General features: G+C 39.0%; 1 protein-coding gene across 1 annotated transcript in view; it reads left to right on the forward strand.

The window, feature by feature from the left end:
- Positions 1–18,663, forward strand: part of Gycbeta100B (guanylate cyclase soluble subunit beta-1-like) — a 148,385-nt gene that overhangs the window by 105,371 nt on the left and 24,351 nt on the right. The window contains exon 6 of the mRNA XM_071596501.1: positions 929–1,100. Within this exon, the coding sequence (XP_071452602.1) occupies positions 929–1,100 (172 nt within the window). The remainder of the gene's footprint in view (positions 1–928; positions 1,101–18,663) is intronic.

Below are 18,663 nucleotides of genomic sequence, written 5' to 3' on the forward strand. Positions count from 1 at the left end.
CTCTAACCCATTATTTTCTCAGCCACCCCCTTCCTATTAAAACCATTTATTGTTAATTTCCGGCAAAAATGGAAATGTATTATTGAGACCACTGGTTCTATTAGGTACATTTTTTAATGCATGTATAGTAATTGCTTAATAAAACATGTCATTACGCTGAATTGAAAAATGATTCATTGAGTCATGAAACATTTGCGGAGCTCTCGAATGTTTGTCAAGAATTCCGAGGAATTATTATGGGATTTTATATATATATATATATATATATATATATATATATATATATATATGTCAGAGAAGCTCTTTATATACTCCACAACCTTCATTCATTTGGCATACACCCTCCTCTTGGAATCAGGAGCAGATCTAAGGGTGGATTCTTTTGGAGAATATTATTGGCTTTAACGACACTCAAAATAAGTATAATTTTTATGTCAGACACTTTTAAGTAATTACATTTTCCAACAATTACTTTTCAACTAATTAAATTTTCAATAATTACCGTCAATTCAGTAAATAACCCACTGCATAGTGCATAGTTTTTTTTTAATTAGTTTGATTATTTTCACGTGTAACATAATTTTCGTATTGGTTTGTGTAAAAGAGGTTAATGTGTTGTCCATATTTGAAAATTTACCACATGAAGAGGTTTTCTAGATCCACTCAAGCTTGGCATGCTTCCGCTTCCAAAGAAAAAAAAGAGAAGCTGAACTTTAATACACTTCCGTCGTAATCGCCGCACACAAACATTCATCTATGCTAGGAAATAGTTTCCGGATGAATGCAGTCCACTTTACTATGTAGCTACCTACCAACAGCATCTCTGCTGGCATTCTCACGATTACGCTGCTGCAACACCCCCTCCCCCGCCCACCCGGCGCGTGATCAATCACCGAAATATCCCTTCTTTGCAACCCACCGGCCCCAGGCGGTGGCGAGGCAGCTCCACGGCACCGAGGTGACGGTGGAGATCCTGCGGCCGAGGGAGGAATGCGGCGACCACGTGGAATTCATCATCGAGGAGCAGGGCGAGCGGGGCGACAAGGGACGCCGCCGGAGGGAAGCCAGGGACGCGGCCCAGGAGCAGGCGCCCTCGCTGGGTGAGTGACACATGCCCCGCGCCGCCCAAGCCCCTCTCGGCGATTCGAGCACAACTCGTGCTCGGGGATGCGGCGACGGACCCGCGCTCGGTCGGACCAAGTATTCACGAACTCCATGAACCGTTAGTTTCTCTTAGTTCACGCTCGAAGAAGGCAGATTCCGTCCGCTGTTCTAATGTTATATGTACCACTTTTGGTTCAAATACTTCCCCCATTCCCACTCCTCCCCGAGCAGTCGGACGACATTATTTATTCTGATCCCTTATCATTCGTGGAAAAAATGACATATTAAACCAATTTTTTCTAAGCGCACTTAATCTATCAAATTATATTCATATGATCTCTCCTACCGTAGTACGATGGAGGTAATAATACATGTTCAACATCACTGCAAAAGAGATGTCCTTCAAATTTATGCAAGTAATTTAATCTATAATTTAACCTTTGCCCCGTTGTTGATTCCCAAACTAGCTCCTCTTATATTTTTGATACACAGCTCAGTTTATCATGGCACCGTTTTAAAAATTACATCTTTGGGTACAGTGAAAGTAAAAGTTCTAATTGCAGTGGTTAATAATTTAATGAGCTATTCTAAATTAACGTCAAGCTTTTTCCTCAAGCTAAAGCTGATGTCGTCGATTACATCAACGTCATATTGCTTTGTTTTTCCTCTACCTGAATGGAGAGTTTTCCCACCTAACCTTTTTCTCCCTCAGTAAATGAAGAGAAGGGGTAAATCATTCCATTAGCGTCTCTCTCAATCCGGTCCCGACAAAACCGGCCAATGTTTCATGCGGTCTCCGTCCAGCCACAAGGTTAATCATACTAACTACATATGGGTAACATTAGGAGAATAAAGACATAAGTACAGAGTTTGAGATAGTCTTCAATTAACAGTCTATTATCAATTTCCCTTTCTTTTTTGTTGCAAAATATTTCAGACAAGAACGGTATTTTATTCAATCTAAACTCTTGAAATGGAATTTTGAAAATGTCGCTCATAATTCTCAATTATTCGGTCAGGGTCCCAAGCCGAATAGGCAGAATACAAAGGAGCCTACGGATTAGAGGTCCCCACTTCTGCCACAGTATAACTTTCATTAGTAATTGCTTATTAAAATCTCTCACTATGTCTAATTCAAAAAGTACACTAAAAGCTGTGAAATATTTGGGCTAATGTTAAGATAAGGCTTTTTTGCAAGTTTTTTGGAGATTAGCCTATAGCAATACTAGTCAAATATATTTTAAAACAAAAAGAGTATGAAAGAAAACTGGATTTAAAACATTTTTCAATAATACCAACAGGACCTGCCCTTTCTTGGTACAGGTTACTTCAATCTTCCATTATTACTCTCCCCCTTCGTATCAATTGCCGAAAATTAGTCATTTCCAAAATCATCACACGGATGAAGGGTCCCACCAGCTCCAAGGGAAAATTCTGATGGATAACAATTGTTGAAGTGGTAGAAAACTTAGTTCTCTAATCTGATTTTCCACGGAATTAATTCTATCACGTAACTCAAAAATGTGTTAAAGGGTGATAATTTCTCGTATCGTCTCTAATACAATAATTCGAGCAATGACTGAAAGTATACATGTGTGTATATAAGCGTTTTCATGAAAAAGTCAAAAAGGAATACCAAGAAACTCCGTATACTAAGATTTTTGGGTACTCAACATTCATTGAAATATGCCTCCAATTTGGGGACATTCATTCAGGAAGTGAAATCGATGGTGAAAGTGCAAAAACATTATGTACAAGATTTATAAACTTAGTAGCGGTAAACATTTTCATAAAAACTCATATTCTAAAGTTTATTGGCTTGAGAAAGCCATTGAGCAAGTCTCCATTACTGAGAAACTTCATCTGTGGACCAAAACCGCCAGAAAATATATGGTATTGGAGCCGCTATTCGAACAACAACCACTAGTGACCCTATTGGCGAAATGAACTTACATAGTCTGTTCAATAAATACGCGAACTGGTGCAATATAACGGCCATGACGCGGACTATAGCCCCCTAGCGGCGCTACTTGCCTGACACCAAAAGAGCCGTATGTGCTTGGCGGATCGTCGAGCTGTGCGTATGGTGCCAGTTATGTTAGTTTCTGTTGTCCTTGTTTTTACTGTTTTTCGAAAGTGGAATTTGAAGAAATCACGGAGCAACGAATCAACATCAAGTTTATGGTGAAGTGTGGTAAAAGTTATCAAAAAATTACTGAAATATTGAGAGCTGTTTACTGCGATAATGCTATGAAGAAAACATACGTTTTCAAGAGGATTAAGCGTTTTAAAGATGACTGAAAAGACGCCACGGATGATGCAAGGCCGGGACGACCTTCAACCACCTGTGTTGACGACAACATTGATCGTGTGCGGTCCCTTGTCCTTACCGATCGTCGAAAAACTGTCCGAATTATAGCCGATGGCCTGAATTTTGACCAAACATTTGGGTTTAAAAAAATCTGTGCAAAAATCGTGCCCAAGCTGCATTGATTGTTCGCCAGTTTCTGGCATAAAATTCATTCTACATCCTTTATCATCCTCCTTATTCGCCAGATTTTGTCCCCGGCGACTTTTTTGCATTTCCAAAATGCTAAAATGTGATGAGGGGACATCACTGGGAAGATGTGGACGCAATAAAGCAAGAAACGACAAGAAAACTAAAAAGCTTAACAGCTGAGGATTTCCAAGGGTGCTTTAAACAGTGGAAAAGAAGATGAAATAAGTGCATAGCTAAAAATGGAGAGTACTTTGAAAGGGACAAAATCGAATTTGACTAAATTTTGTGTACGCGTATTTACTGGATAGACCTCGTATGCAATAAAATGAAGAAGAGGCGTAGAAGAGCACCACTCATGAAATGTATTTTAATGTAAATGAAACAGTCCAAAATTAACAAACCTTGAAGAAATTTACTAAATTATATTACACCAGTCATGACAAAACTACTTATTTCGAGTTTCTGAGTAGATAGAAGGGACCTCAAATCCAATATTTCTTATTTCTTCTCATCATATTTAACTAAGAAATTAATATTTTGATCCCTTATTCAAAAATGGGTTTTTTTAGGCCGAAGTGCGGTTTTATGCGTTTATAGCATCATTACTCTGAATTTGAGCCGATTTATCTCCTATCTCCTATTCTCTTTATATTTTTATCATTACGACAATTTTCACAAGTCAGCTGGTAGTAATATTAAACACAAAGAAGTCAAAAGTAACCGATAGCACAATTCCGACGGAACGTCACCCTCGGAGGCAGGTATCTGACGTGTCAGACCACGTTGGAAGATCGCTCGGCGAAATAAGCTATCATTCAATTCATGCCTTTGATTGGATTAGCGGCGAGCTATGTAACGACACACAGAGGAGATTCTGGGCGGGAAGCTGTCCTATTTGCCGCCACACACGTCAAGCGCTTTTGCGTCAAACTCCTCCTCCGTCCATTCACTCCCTCCCTCCTTCAGGAAATGCTGACTCACATCCAATATCTAGTCAAAGCATAAAAGTCGCCAATGGGAATAATTGGATTTACATTGGAGTTACACAAATATTGGAGCCGAGTAAGTAAAATTATAATACTACTACTATTTACACACACTGCATCTATTTTCACGTATATAATGATTTTTTAAAATATTGGTAGTGAGGTAGGCGTCCATTTCATTATGCAGGCACACCCAAAAATATCAACGGGAGAATTTCAGTTCTAGTCCCTTGGTTTCATAAATTATTTACACGAAGTTTGCCCATGGGAATTTAAAATTATAATCAGCCCAACGTTCGCGTCTACGGTGAGTAAGAAAATGATGAAGATTTGGAAACTCGGGGAGTATGCATCAACGAGAATGGGACTCTTTTAAAACAGAGGTTCACAGACCGAAAGCTAACACTATTGCTGAGCAAGGGATTACATGGCACGGTACCGCAAAAGGAGGGGTGATGCCCCGTTCTCAAGGTACCTATTTTGGGTGTCTTAAAAATTCAGAATTTTGGAAAGAGAAGCCGAAAAGAGCAGAAAGAAAATTAACTCAAATTAGATTTAGTGAACATGTAAATTTCATTGATAGGACGGAGAGAAAACAGAAAATTGCTTTTCGATGGTGATGGACGATATCAGCATTTGTAATAAGGTGACAAAATGTTAAGGTAGGTTAATACGTCAAGGGATGATATATGATTAAGGTTCACTTGGAAGATTGCATAATTAATGTTATTGCATACAGTGTATTGTATAATTGATGAGATACCATAGATAGATAAATAGATATCCGCCTTTATGCTGTGTCGAGATTGAGAATATGTCTAGTCTATTCCTCCGCCTAACCCCGAGGAGGTATTAAATCTAATAGTAGCGATCGTATGGGAAAAAGAACGACGCTGCGATAAAATGCAAGTTGAAGTTCTAAACATTAATACTAACTCAGAAATAATTCAGTAATAAACTTATTTGAATCGAATAAAAGAGACGCTTTCCTGTTATGACTCAATGAGTGAATTAATGAAGATTTTTAATGAGTGATTCCATATGAAACATATCTACATAATTAATATGAACACTATATTAATTATTAATGGCACGGCCAATTGCGAGAAGAGGCATGAGCAAGAATCTGGATTTATTCTGGCAAATGATATTGGGCCGTCCTCAGTTTGGCAACGTCATTGCATTCAGAGAAATGCTCCGTCCTACCGTTGAGGCAAAACGCAACTGCTTAAAACGGAGCGATATTCCTTACGCCCTCGTTCCCAAAGAATCTAACTACAATAAATTGCAACATTTGATAAATTACACATTTCCAAATATCCAGGGTTTTCGATTACTTAAGGTTTTTATCCTCCTGAACCGTTTCGCAAACGGTTTTTATGAATATACTTCAATGGATGCAATTCAATATTTTTCGAAAAATCTCAATTATCTCTCACTATTTTTGACTAACATTCAATCTCACATATAATGTATTTAATACAAATATTCTAAAACTCTTGCATGGCAGATGTATAGCCAATAATAAAGTGTTATTTAGTGAGAAAGAATAGTAAATGATTTCTCAACTAAAATTCACTGCCAGCCGGAATATCGCAAAAGAAGACTACAATCCAATTCGCTCATTGTTAATCAGTTGGTTACACAACGAGTTGTTTATCGAGTGTATCGAAGCCGTTCATTTTAAACTTCAATGTAGGCATAGTTTAATTAAGGTTCTCAGCTTAACCGGGGAAACAAAACAGAATTGCTCTATTAATGTTTGCTAATGTCAAACCAGTTGAGCGGAAGTCAAATGTTTGAGAGGCAATATGGCGAGTGTGATTTCGATGTTTATAGCAAAACCACATCTTTCAGCCTGAGCTTTATTCATTAATTGATCGATATCTACTTTCGTGATAGGGAAAATGGCTAAGTGTTATTCACCTAGGAATTATAGAAGCCAAAACAAAAAAACTGTAATAAATCCAGTTAAGAACCTATAAAATTAATGATCTTTTTAAGTTGAAAGATATCTTCTTAATAATGTTTTATATTACCATCTGGAGATAATTATTTTGTGCGTAATTTTTATATCGTTCACCCTCCAGCCTTTAGTCATAGTCGCCGCCCATATATACTTTCACAAACATGCATATTAACAAGCCGATGATGATTTGAAACTATACACCTTAGCTATAATTAAAATGTCCTCTTTCTAACCTAACTCCATTCTTGGATAAAAGTACCACACTCTCCGAAAATTGATTAAGATCACGTCAAAAATGTTAAATAGATTAATCATCCTCTCACTAATTTAAATAAATAATTTTTGAAGGTGATTTCAATACCTCATCTGATTGATTTCTTTGCTTAGCTATGGTAAAAATCTAAGAAATGGCTTCATCATGAGAAGCAACAACCCGAAGTATTGTTCTCGTTATGCACATATATATATATATATATATATATATATATATATATATATATATATATATATATATATACACGCAGAATTGTTCTCGATATTAATCATGAGTATGGGGTCACTTAAGGTAACGATGGAAGAAAATGTAAACAAAGGGCATCCAATTTTGGCGTTTGGATGTTTCCGCGCAGCAGCCATTATATTAATAAATGTTGCCAATAGAATAAACCTGGGTTTAACAATTTCCTTTCACCGTGGTTTAAAAATCAAACATTTCTCTCCGCATTGGCAGAATGGCATTTCGAGTTTGCATCGACATGACCTCGACAGACTCCAATCGGACCAGAACCCACCGCTCAACAGTTGTTTCTTTTTAATCGGAATGGCGACTAACGCAATGCCACGAAACCGCTTATTTTACCCCGGGAAGTTGTAAAGAAAACATTATCGCCAATCGAACACGGTCGAAGCGTTGAAAAATAAAACAATACAAATCCCGCACGCTTGCAGCGTGTCCTTTTGGATGCGTCATTCGTGATAGGATTCGGATTTAAAAAAAAGAAAACTTCTTCGGGCGAGGAGCACATAAAGAGGGAGGGCAAGGGCATCTCCCTGCGAGGTCCAATTGCCCCACACCGTGCGGCACCTTCCCTCTCGACCCTCATCAATGACCTCTCGCACTTTTCCTCCCTCCCCGCCTACGCCCGCCACATTGCCCCCTAACTCCCCCCTCCTGATCGAAAATCCATTTATCCCATGCCAGGGAAGAGGCATTTCGACGTAGGCTATCGGGCGCTTTTCCGCTTTCACTTGTTTAACTTATCGAGCGGCCATCCGCTCCCCCTTTCCTTCCCCGCTACAATAGCGGGCCCCACCTTGTCCATATATATATATATATATATATATATATATATATATATATATATATATATATATATATATATATATATATATATATATATCCCTCCCCCGCCCTCCTATAAGCAAACCCATTCACCCCCATCCAACGCGCCGTTTTAATTTCGTTTTTCACCGCGCTGGAGAGCTCGACAAATTGAATGCGATCCGCTTCGGGAAAATCGAGTTTGTTTACGTTTCATTCGTATCGGAACAAATTCTAATTTGCTTCCTGCTTCCCTCCACGGCGCCATGACAACTGAGTTCCCGTACCATTTTGAACGCGCAAAAGCAAGTGATGTATTCACATGTGAACTCTTTTATATTGAATTCGAAAGAAGAGACTGAATGAAAGCAACCAGCTTGTCTCTCTGGATTGAATGAACCAAAAGCCTTGAGAAAATCAGGGTCGTCCCATGCACGAGCCAAAGTATGTCTCCCACTAACTGTTTCGTGGTTCATAATTCTTTTTAGTTAATTAATAAACAAATGGAAAGCATGGAAAAATAGAAAGTTGACATCCCGCACCACAATCCTGATTGTGGTTCAAAATGACGATATATTTGTAATCAGCAATAAAATTTTATCAAAATCTTTAAGTAACATAAATAAAATCTTTAAAAATATTGCCCCCATGAGAAGCACTATTTAGTGAGCTACATACATTGAGATTATTCGAATTCCATTAATTCGAAAACGGCTTTACGAAATACTTTATGAGAGAAGAAAAAGTTGTGTTGTCTTCGCACATATATACAGTAATTGACCATCCTAAGCAATTAAATTGATTGACAGAAAAGAAAATATGCATCTCCTGGATAGTATTTAGGCATGAGTCTCATATGCATGTACAATTCATCAAACTGCATTCTCTTCCTCCACAAAACTCAAGCAACGCATGCGGCAATAGAATAGAAGCTAACTAACACGGTGAATGCGTGAGGGAAGTCGCTTTAATAAATTCAAATGAAAAGTTTAAATTTGAGTATTACGCAATTTTACACATTTTACTAATCCATCCTTGGTCTGTGCATGACATAATAATTTAAGTAATAGAATAAAACAAATGCCTAGGTTTAGAAAAGGGGCACTTTAATTTAAACAAATCATTAAATCATGAATCTATCATGCTGATTCCATCATCGTTATCAAATGTCGTGTTTTCTATCCTAGCTCAAAATAGTTAATACGTACGTGGACGAGAGATAAAATCGTTTCCCTGGGGTTGGTGATTATATTATACTCGTAAGAAATCTACAAGAGTCAAATTTTCTGAGCACCAAATTTAATTTAAAATCCTATTTCAAAGAGATCAGAACTAATTTTTCCCTGTATTTCACATTCCAAAACGTTCCATGACTTTCCATAGTGACGATAAAATAAAAGCCACATTGACAAAACTTGAAAATAGCCACAAGAAATCACGTTCTATTGTTCCTTACCGCGACTTTGCTCCATGCGCGTGTCTTTAAGGGCTTCCATCTGTAATGTTTTTTGTACACGTATTGACTAAAGCACCGCCTTCGATTAAATTTAAAATTTAGCGAAAGATAATTCCTCTTGTTAGTATTTACTTTTGTATCGTTACACCAGTTATTTTCTTTGCGCACTTCGATGCGGGGAGTGAAAAACATCGTAGAAAAAACAAACAACCGACCAAATTACGCTCTTCTTTCAACACAATTATTCCAATCTAGCCAATCGGGACGGATATAAGTATCATTATTGTAATTAACTAGAAATACCAAAAACTAGGGGAATAATTACCGGCTCCAATATTTCGCGTACAACGGTATTTTACGCTCTTAACGATATGTAGTCTTTCTGCATATGCATCCAACGTAAAAATATGCAACCAACGAGTATAGAGATAAATAGTGACAATAATTTATGAAGAACCAAACTCACAGAAGGTAGAAATAATTGATGCAGGGCATAATGCGTGAAAATGAACTTTTGAAGATTGCGGTCGTGGGTAAAATTTTGGGTTGATGAGGTTGAGATAAGGAAGGCTGGACGAAATGAGGCAGGAAGTGCGCGACTTTGAGCAATGTCATATTGTAATGCCGGTTTTATCGCATTTATTTAATGTTGTGCCAAATGGGAATTAATATATAGCTCTGATTAAACATTAAATTCATCACATTACCGACATTCATTACATTACTTTTAGATCTACACATTATCCCGCAAGCCGCCGCAAGGGTGTGGTTTGCAAGGGTCGTGTGCTCACCCTGCCACACCACCCTTGGAAACACCACCTACAAAATAATGCAACTACATACAAAAGAAAAAACATGCTACGAAGTAAAAACTTGCACAGGCGAATATTTTATTGGGAATGTATTCTATCTTACACGCATGTAAATACATGTACTAGCAACCAACATTTACATGCGCATTAACCGACGGATGTACCAGATGTGAATGCAGCGTTTTCCTCGATAGTAATTCCATTTTTTTTACTATGAATTCGTTTTTTTCCTATTATGATTCCTGATTGTCCAGGGAAAGAACTGTATATGTATACTTAAATGGGGTCTATCACCATTCTCTCATCTTTGTGGTCCAACCTACTCAAATAGTGAGGGGCAATAATAAATAATTCCCTTTGCCTAAGACTTACACTCGTGTGGTCTGAATCTTGCTCGCTTAAGTCTCGCTTGTCCTCCTCTCGTCTCAAGTGGCTCCCAACCTAATACCTCTAAATGGCCCGTAACACCCGCCTTCTTATCGTAACAATATGGCAGATTTTCTCTGAACTTAAACTAATTGTTTTATCAATAATTTCTCCGAAGGATCTCAAACACTTGCGGCGTATTCTAAACGTGGCCTAAACAAGCGAAATAAAACACCACTCTTTAACTATTGCATTACATTTCCTCACCACCCGTTTAAAGAATCTGAATTTCTTGAAGGTGGATCCGCATAGTCTCCTGATGTGTGCTTAGCATGAAAGGCGTGGTGTTTGGACTTCGTACATTTTACCTTCCGTGAAGCTCAATGCAATGAAATCATCTGGCTCTACACTATTTTTTTTATTAAGGGCAGTATTAATTCGACCATCCGCGTTCATTTGGCTTTCAAGGGTTTATCATACCGCATGCCACACTCCTTTTGGTGGATCGCGGTAATGTAATATGTACCCTTGAAGCACTCCAAATGTGTTTCTCGAATGGAAGTATTAATTTTACACATTTAATGCACAAAATAATATCTAATGCTTTAACATGTCTCCTTGCACGACGTTTTTCTTTCCGAACTACTTCCTCACCAAATGTTTCTGCTCATTCAACATTTTAGAGAAAGCTGTAGTGTTGGCATATTCGCCTGTCTTTACCCTAATGCCACAGAGCATCAAGTAAAACAACAAATATAAGTTACTAGGATAATTCTACATGGCTAAGCCTTATGCTTACAGGGACTAGGTATCCCAAGTTATAGTTTTACGTATGCACTCGAATTCTATGTCTGAAAAGGTAGTCTGTAAATAATCTAAGGTTACTGCGAACGCGGGAACTTCGGTCGTTCAGGTACATCAATTAGGCCACGACTCAGGCCGCACTTCCTTGTTGCACTGCTGAAGTAACTTCCGGCTCTCATAAACTAAATCCAATGACGACTAATTTTGTGCTTACGGTCAAATAAGAAGTGAATGATGAAGCTGCTCAAGTTCTCATTAAAACATAGTGCCCTAAGTTCGTGTTTTAATTTCCCGCTAGGGACTTTGTCGAAGGTTTTCCAAAAAGCTCAAAAATACAGCAAACATACACTTGCGTATTCTATTCCCCCGATTTGAGGATATCACGATTAAAAATCTCATCCGTTCTTCGCAAGATCTCCTTTTTTATAACCAGCCCCCTTGGAAGCAAATTCAGTTACTACGGTCGAAGGAGGTCATCATTTTGCTAAAAATGGTACATAACAAAATCCAGCAGAATATCGAGGCTGTATAATTGTTTGTGATTTATCTGTTCTACCCAATCGCCCCTTGTGTAGAGTTGGGTTACGGGTGCTAATTTCTAGTCACGAGGCACTGAAAATTCTTTTGTTGTACTGTGCTATTCTGTAAACGTGATATGTTGAAAACTCGTCCTCCAGAATTGAAATTGTTTTAAAAACCTCCTTCAATCTTTGTCTTTCACCCCTGACTCATTTTAAGCACTCCACATTTATTTATTTATTTAAAATAGCACTTTATTGGCCTATGAACCGGTCTATTTACCGTAAGAACAATGGAGACACCCATGTCCTAGATGGAGGAAAATCCAGCCAGGCGGGAATCGAACCCGCGCCCCTTGGTTTGGCAGACGAGGACACTACCCCGCCGCCACCGAAGCCGGTGTAAAAGCTGAAGATCTGATGACATCCAAAGGTGTCATCAGATGTAGCACTTTGAATTACGAGATCTTACATTCTTATTAATTATCAATTATGCCCATGCATGGTTGAATTAGGATTTTAGAGATTTTTGAATTTGATTTTTTTATTTACGTCAGTTTAGGCATTGGAAATTACTTTGCATCTCCGACTCATGTGAGATTAACAATGAACTGCACACCTACCGACATGAGTAAAAAATATAATTGTGCCGAGTGAATTCGCCAGCCCTCTCTGCTGGGCACGTTTCACGGCCCCACCCACACCTTGGTCCATCCACAGCTGACGCTGCAACTTCGATCACCCGAATTTCAAAATGTGTACACTCTCACTCTGTGTCCCTCCGAGCCATTCAACCGGATAGGTTTTAACTCCGTCCCCGGCTCGCCATAATTTACATCGAACGACATAACCGCACATGCTGCGTGCGCGAGGGAAATGGGAAAGGGAGGAGGCCGCGCACGGACATTAGCCAGCTGTTTAATGAAGGGCACCCAGGGAACAAACGCAAATGCGCCCTTTCGAGTGACGAGGGTGAACTCCAGCCAGGGTGTCCACGCAAGTCGCACGGGGTGGCTGTATTACTGTCTCGGGAAACCGGAACGCGTTGGCGAATCCCCACGCCCAGGGGGCGGGAAAACTTTGAAGCGTATTTTCTACACCACCGGATGTTCCTAATGCTCCAATGATTTCATTCACAGAACCACCCACGAACCCTTAATACCACTTCGTCCGTAGATCCTCAAATTAAGCGGAAGAGAGGAAAAAAAGCGTTTGCTTTAGGCTCACATGCTGGCAGATAGATGATGGAGAGAAATTGGTGGGGGATCGGAAGACCCACTGACCCCTTGGGGTGCACACCATAAATTTGGCTGACGACGATGGTGTGGAATGGTAGGGAGTGAAGAAAAGCGAGCTGAAACTGAAATTATCTTACCCTTAACGAGCACCGCTTAGGGGTCATTAGCCTCCAACAGAGCAGTCCCCGTTCCCCAGGTTTCGAACATCCGACTCAAAGTTTCCCCCCAGGGACCAAGATTATCATGTTGTATGGAAAGCAGTCATAACTCGGCAATGGATGGCCTCTCCAATGTCTGAAATTCGAAGGGGTTGTTTAAGGAAACCGCTTTTAGACGTATACCCTACCTTCAAAGGGATTTAAGGAATACAAAGTCTATATACATGCAAACACACACACACACACACACACACATATATATATATATATATATATATATATATATATATGTATATATATATATATATACATATATTATACATATATATATATATATATATATATACATATATATATACATATATACATATATATATATATATATATATATATATATATATATATATATATATACACACACACCATATAACTTTGATTACTTAAATATAAAAATGGGCAACTCATATGTAATACATTGAATGATGAAGAAATTAAGAAGTGCATAAGAATAAATACGTAGATCATCATTAGTCTGGGTTTTGTCATCCTAATCCATATATTCACACCTTTGGCAAAATTGAATGCCTCATTCCCCTTACTCATGACAAATAATTGCGTATTCCCATTCATGTTTTGTAATTCTTTGATTTTTTTGACACTAATTTAAGTATTTGCATCGGCATTAAACATTACGGCATCCCTATAATCTTTTTTTACGATTTTTTTATGAATAGTTAAATATTTAGCTATTCTTACTTAAAAGAATTGGTCATTGACTTAATATAGTAAAAACAGGAATCGAGAGATGTGACTCGTAACAAGATAAGCTGGTATTGGGATATGCAATAGGAAACACTTTCCTCAGAATCCGGCCAATCTTAAGAATATTACATTGCCTTGTGAAAAATGACATTTTATTCATCTTTGGAGACGGCAACTCCCATTTTTGCACAAATTTGGCTTCAAAGTTATTTGTTAGAAAAATACTATATGGAAATAACTTAATGAATGTCTTTTTACTGAAATAAAAATAATTTATTCAACATAATAGTTCATGCTCTACTACATGACTTCGCATAAATAAGAGTTCGTTCAGTTGTTCTTTGCGTAAATGTGATATTTATGTTACTCGAAATTCAATCATTGCCTGATAGAATTCCTTATTCTCTGCAGTTGAATTTTTTGTATGAAGGTTGATTCTTTCATTAATTATGCACAAATGATATTTATTGCAATCGGTCTCGAAATTAGTAAAATCGCTAAAAATAGAAATTTCCTGCGAAAGTATTCCTTGCCTCCACGCATTAGTTAAAGAGCTAATTATTTTCACACAAAAAACTGGCAAGACTAATAAGATCCTAATTCATTCTCAAATAATTATGAAGCGGTTTCATTATTAATTTATAAATGTTATGATCCGTAAAAATTAGTACGACTAACGCGAGCTCAGAAATTTTTTTCTTAAATAATTGAGCAACGCCCCGCCACGTGAGGATAACGCATCTTCTCTATGGAGCCTCAATTCTCATGACATTTATCCATTTATAATTATTTGTAATCACACGGGTTGTAATTAAGGGCATAGTATAAACCGGTCGGACGTAATAAAAATGCAATTTAATTCAAAAACCTGGCCATCAATGTCAAAGCTTAAATTGCATCCTTTCGGCACTGCATTCATGGATCTTAAAACTGGGCTCACGCGGACGTAATCTCATTAGCGTAAGCCTCGCTACCAGCCCTCTAAGCCTAGTAATGCCAGCCGGAGTAATGATTACTGTGAGCTTATCGCCACCAAATTACGGGCACAGAAACAGTAGCTGTTTACAAAAGTCTTCTTGACACGAGTGACATTAAGTGAACTGAAAATTTATTCACGGTGATCTCCCTTCGCTACGTTGCATCGTTAAATACATGCGTCTGTCTTTTCTTGAGACATTCAAGTTCCCCGTAATAGACCCTGCAAATCCTAAGACAATTAAGCAGCAGGACAATCGTGTGCCTTGAACTCTATTCATTTGTTATCAAAGGGGAAGTTTAAGAGGACTCAGTTATCTTAGATAGGTGGTCTCAAATATATCATAAGTAGACATTTTTCATGTGATGCTCAAAACGTTGACAATAATACCATTCCCTGCGTAATAAAAAAATATTTCAAAAATTTTAATGATAAAACAAAAAAATAACAATTATTTCTTAACAAAATTCGCCATAAATTAATAAGTTAATTAAAATGATATGATACCAATTCACTTATTTCAGGTTTATTTTAAAGAATTTTGAGAAAAATGACCGAATTTAATTCGTGCACTCAATTTTTAAACCGGGAGAGCATTTGAAAAAAAATAAAATGTCGCCAAACTAAGCATTATATTTTCATTCAATAAATGACGAGTCCCTCCCCGGACTTCAACCTTGACGTGGTGGAAGGGCTTGTGCGTTCCGATGACCCCAAGAGCTGTGCTGGCGGAAGTAATAAAAATTGCTCCTGGTAGGGTCACCCATGCCAGATAGGTCGAAGGTTAGAAGCCAGACGAAAGGTAGTCCACGCAGCGTCTGCTCCTCAGTGAGGCGGCTGCAATGGCGTCTGACCCCAGTGGGGCGGCCAGTAAGTGATGGTGTCACGTTAAAAACACTATTGAGGAAGGCAACGGGAAATCACCTCAATTATCACTCCCAAGATTAACATGATGGACTTTATTTTGAGTCCTGGCAACTACGAGGCTAGGCCCAATCGGCCGTGTGTCGTGCCCGGCAGCGGGGGAGGCAAGGCTTCCGCGGTCGTCATCCAACGAAACCCTTGCAAGGGAAAACCAGCAGCAGCAGGACAGAAGACGCAGGAGAAGAAGACCACATTAGTTAGAATAGCAACGTGGAATGTTAGGACAATGATGAGGACAGGGAAATTGGAGAATGTTAAGCGAGAGATGGAAAGGGGAAATATAGATATTTTAGGTCTATGCGAGGTGAGATGGAAAGATAGCGGGGATTACTGGAGTGATAAGTATAGAATAATATACAGCGGTGGGGACTAGAGTCAACAAGGGGTTGCCATAGTATTAAATGAAGACGTAGGAAGAAGTGTAGTCAACATAGAGCGGGTAACGGATAGAATACTACTAGTAGAGATAAAAGCAGAACCGACGAACTTAGTTATTATTTAGATATACATGCCACCGAGCAACCATAAAAAAGAAGAAGTCGATAGGATATACGACCAGTTAGAGGACGTAATCGCGTGTGTTCCTGCAGGGAAACATTTGATAATGATGGGGGATTGGATTGCGACGGTAGGCGAAGGAAGAGATGGTGACGAGGTCGGGGACTACGGTTTAGGCACAAGGAATGACCGCGGGGAGAAAGCAGTGGAGTTCTGCAGGAGACAGGGCCTAGTTATCACCAACACTTGGTTTAGACACCACAAAAGACGCAGGTATACATGGAAAATGCCAGGTGACTCAGGAAGATATCAGCTAGATTATATCCTGGTTAGACACAGGTTTAGGAACAGTGTGAAGAATTCGCACCGCTTCCCGGGAGCGGATGCGGACTCTAACCACAATTTAGTTGTTATAAAATGTAGCGTACGTTTCAAAAAGATAAGGCAGGGGCGGAGAGTTAGAAAATGGAATGTAGAAGCATTAAATGGTTTGAAAAGGAAGGAGTGCAAAGAGGCGGTAGATGAAATCGTGGAGGATGGTAAAGAGCTAAGTACTATCGAAGAAAAATGGGAATGTATCAAGAAAGGGTTGTCTAAAGCTGCAAAAGACACTATTGGAACCGTTAACGCTAAAAGGACCAGGAAACCATGGATCACGGATGAGATGATTACAAAGATGGATGAGCGGCGAAAATGGAAGAACGTTAATATAGAATTAGGCAAAATGAAGTACAAAGAATTGAACAATAAATTGAGGCGGTCAACAAATAAAGCAAAGGAAGCATGGTGGAAGACGTAGTGCGAGGATATGGAAAGTCTGCAGAGGAAGTGGGAAATTGGTGCGCTGTTTAGCAAAGTTAAATCTTTATCGGGAAGTAAGAAAGGAAGAGCTATGCTAACAGTTAGAGATAAGGCGGGTAAGGTAATAGTTGACGCAGGAAAGATCCAAGAGAGATGGAAGGAGTATATAGAAGAACTGTATAGTAAAGAACTCAGACCAACAAAGTTAGACATTGAAAAAGAAAATGACGTAGAGGAAGACAGCTTAGGTCCAGGAATACTAGACAATGAGATAGAAAGGGCATTAAAGGAGATGAAACTAAATAAGGCCGTTGGGGTGGATAACATTCCCGTGGAACTTTAAAAATACTTAGGAAAATGTGGGAGGAAGAGGCCATATGGGCTGATCCGTAGTATTTATGAGGAGGGAATCTGGCCGGAAGACTTTGTGAGATCAGTTTTAGTTCCTATTCCGAAAAAGGTAAAGGCCACGTCATGTGAGGATTACAGGACAATAAGTTTGATATCCCACGCAGCTAAAGCTGTTCTCAGGATCATAAACAAAAGGATAGAGAGTAGGGGAAATGATTACTTAGGGGATGATCAGTTTGGGTTTAGGAAGGGGAGAGGTACGCGAGATGCCATTACATTAATGAGATTATTAATCAAGAGGAATATAGAACACAATCAGGAGGTATTTGCCTGTTTCGTGGATTTCGAAAAAGCGTTTGATAGAGTGAATTGGGAAAAACTAATGAGTATATTGCAGAAAATAGGAATAGATTGGAGGGAATGGAGGCTAATCCGCAACCTGTACATGTCTCAGACTGCTCAGGTGCGAGTGGGGAACGTGGAGTCCTGTTGGGCAGTGTTAGGAAGAGGTGTATGGCAGGGTTGCCCATTATCACCGTTGCTGTTCAACCTGTATGCTGAGGAAATGATCAAAGAGGCATGGGAAGAACTCGAGGTAGGAATGAAAGTGGGCGGGGAATTCGTAAAATCAGTTAGGTTTGCTGATGACCAAGCTTTAGTTTGTCAGTCAGCCAAGGGGCTGCAAGCATTGCTGAGTGAATTGGAAATTCAGTGCGACAGGTATGGGATGAGAATCAATATTAATAAAACAAAGGTTATGCGATTTTCTAGAAAGAAAAAGGCTAAGCTTAACATTAAAATAGGAGGGCAAAAACTAGAGCAGGTAGAACAGTTGACGTATCTCGGTAGTGTTTTGGACCAACACGGTCAAAGTAGTAGGGACGTAAGGAGAAGAATTGCGCTAGGCAAAGAGGCTTTCACAAGGAGGAGGGAGTTGATGACAGGGACTTTGAGTAAGGATGTTAAGAAAAGACTCGTAAAATTTTTGATTTGGAGCGTAGCTATGTACGGAGCGGAAACGTGGTCATTGTAGCAGGAGGATAGACGTAGGCTGGAGGCTTTTGAAATGTGGGTTTGGAGAAGAATGGAGAAGGTGAAATGGACGGAGAAGAAAACAAA

The sequence above is a fragment of the Hetaerina americana genome, unplaced genomic scaffold (assembly GCF_022747635.1).
Source record: "Hetaerina americana unplaced genomic scaffold, ioHetAmer1.1.p SCAF_8, whole genome shotgun sequence".
Taxonomy (NCBI): domain Eukaryota; kingdom Metazoa; phylum Arthropoda; class Insecta; order Odonata; family Calopterygidae; genus Hetaerina; species Hetaerina americana.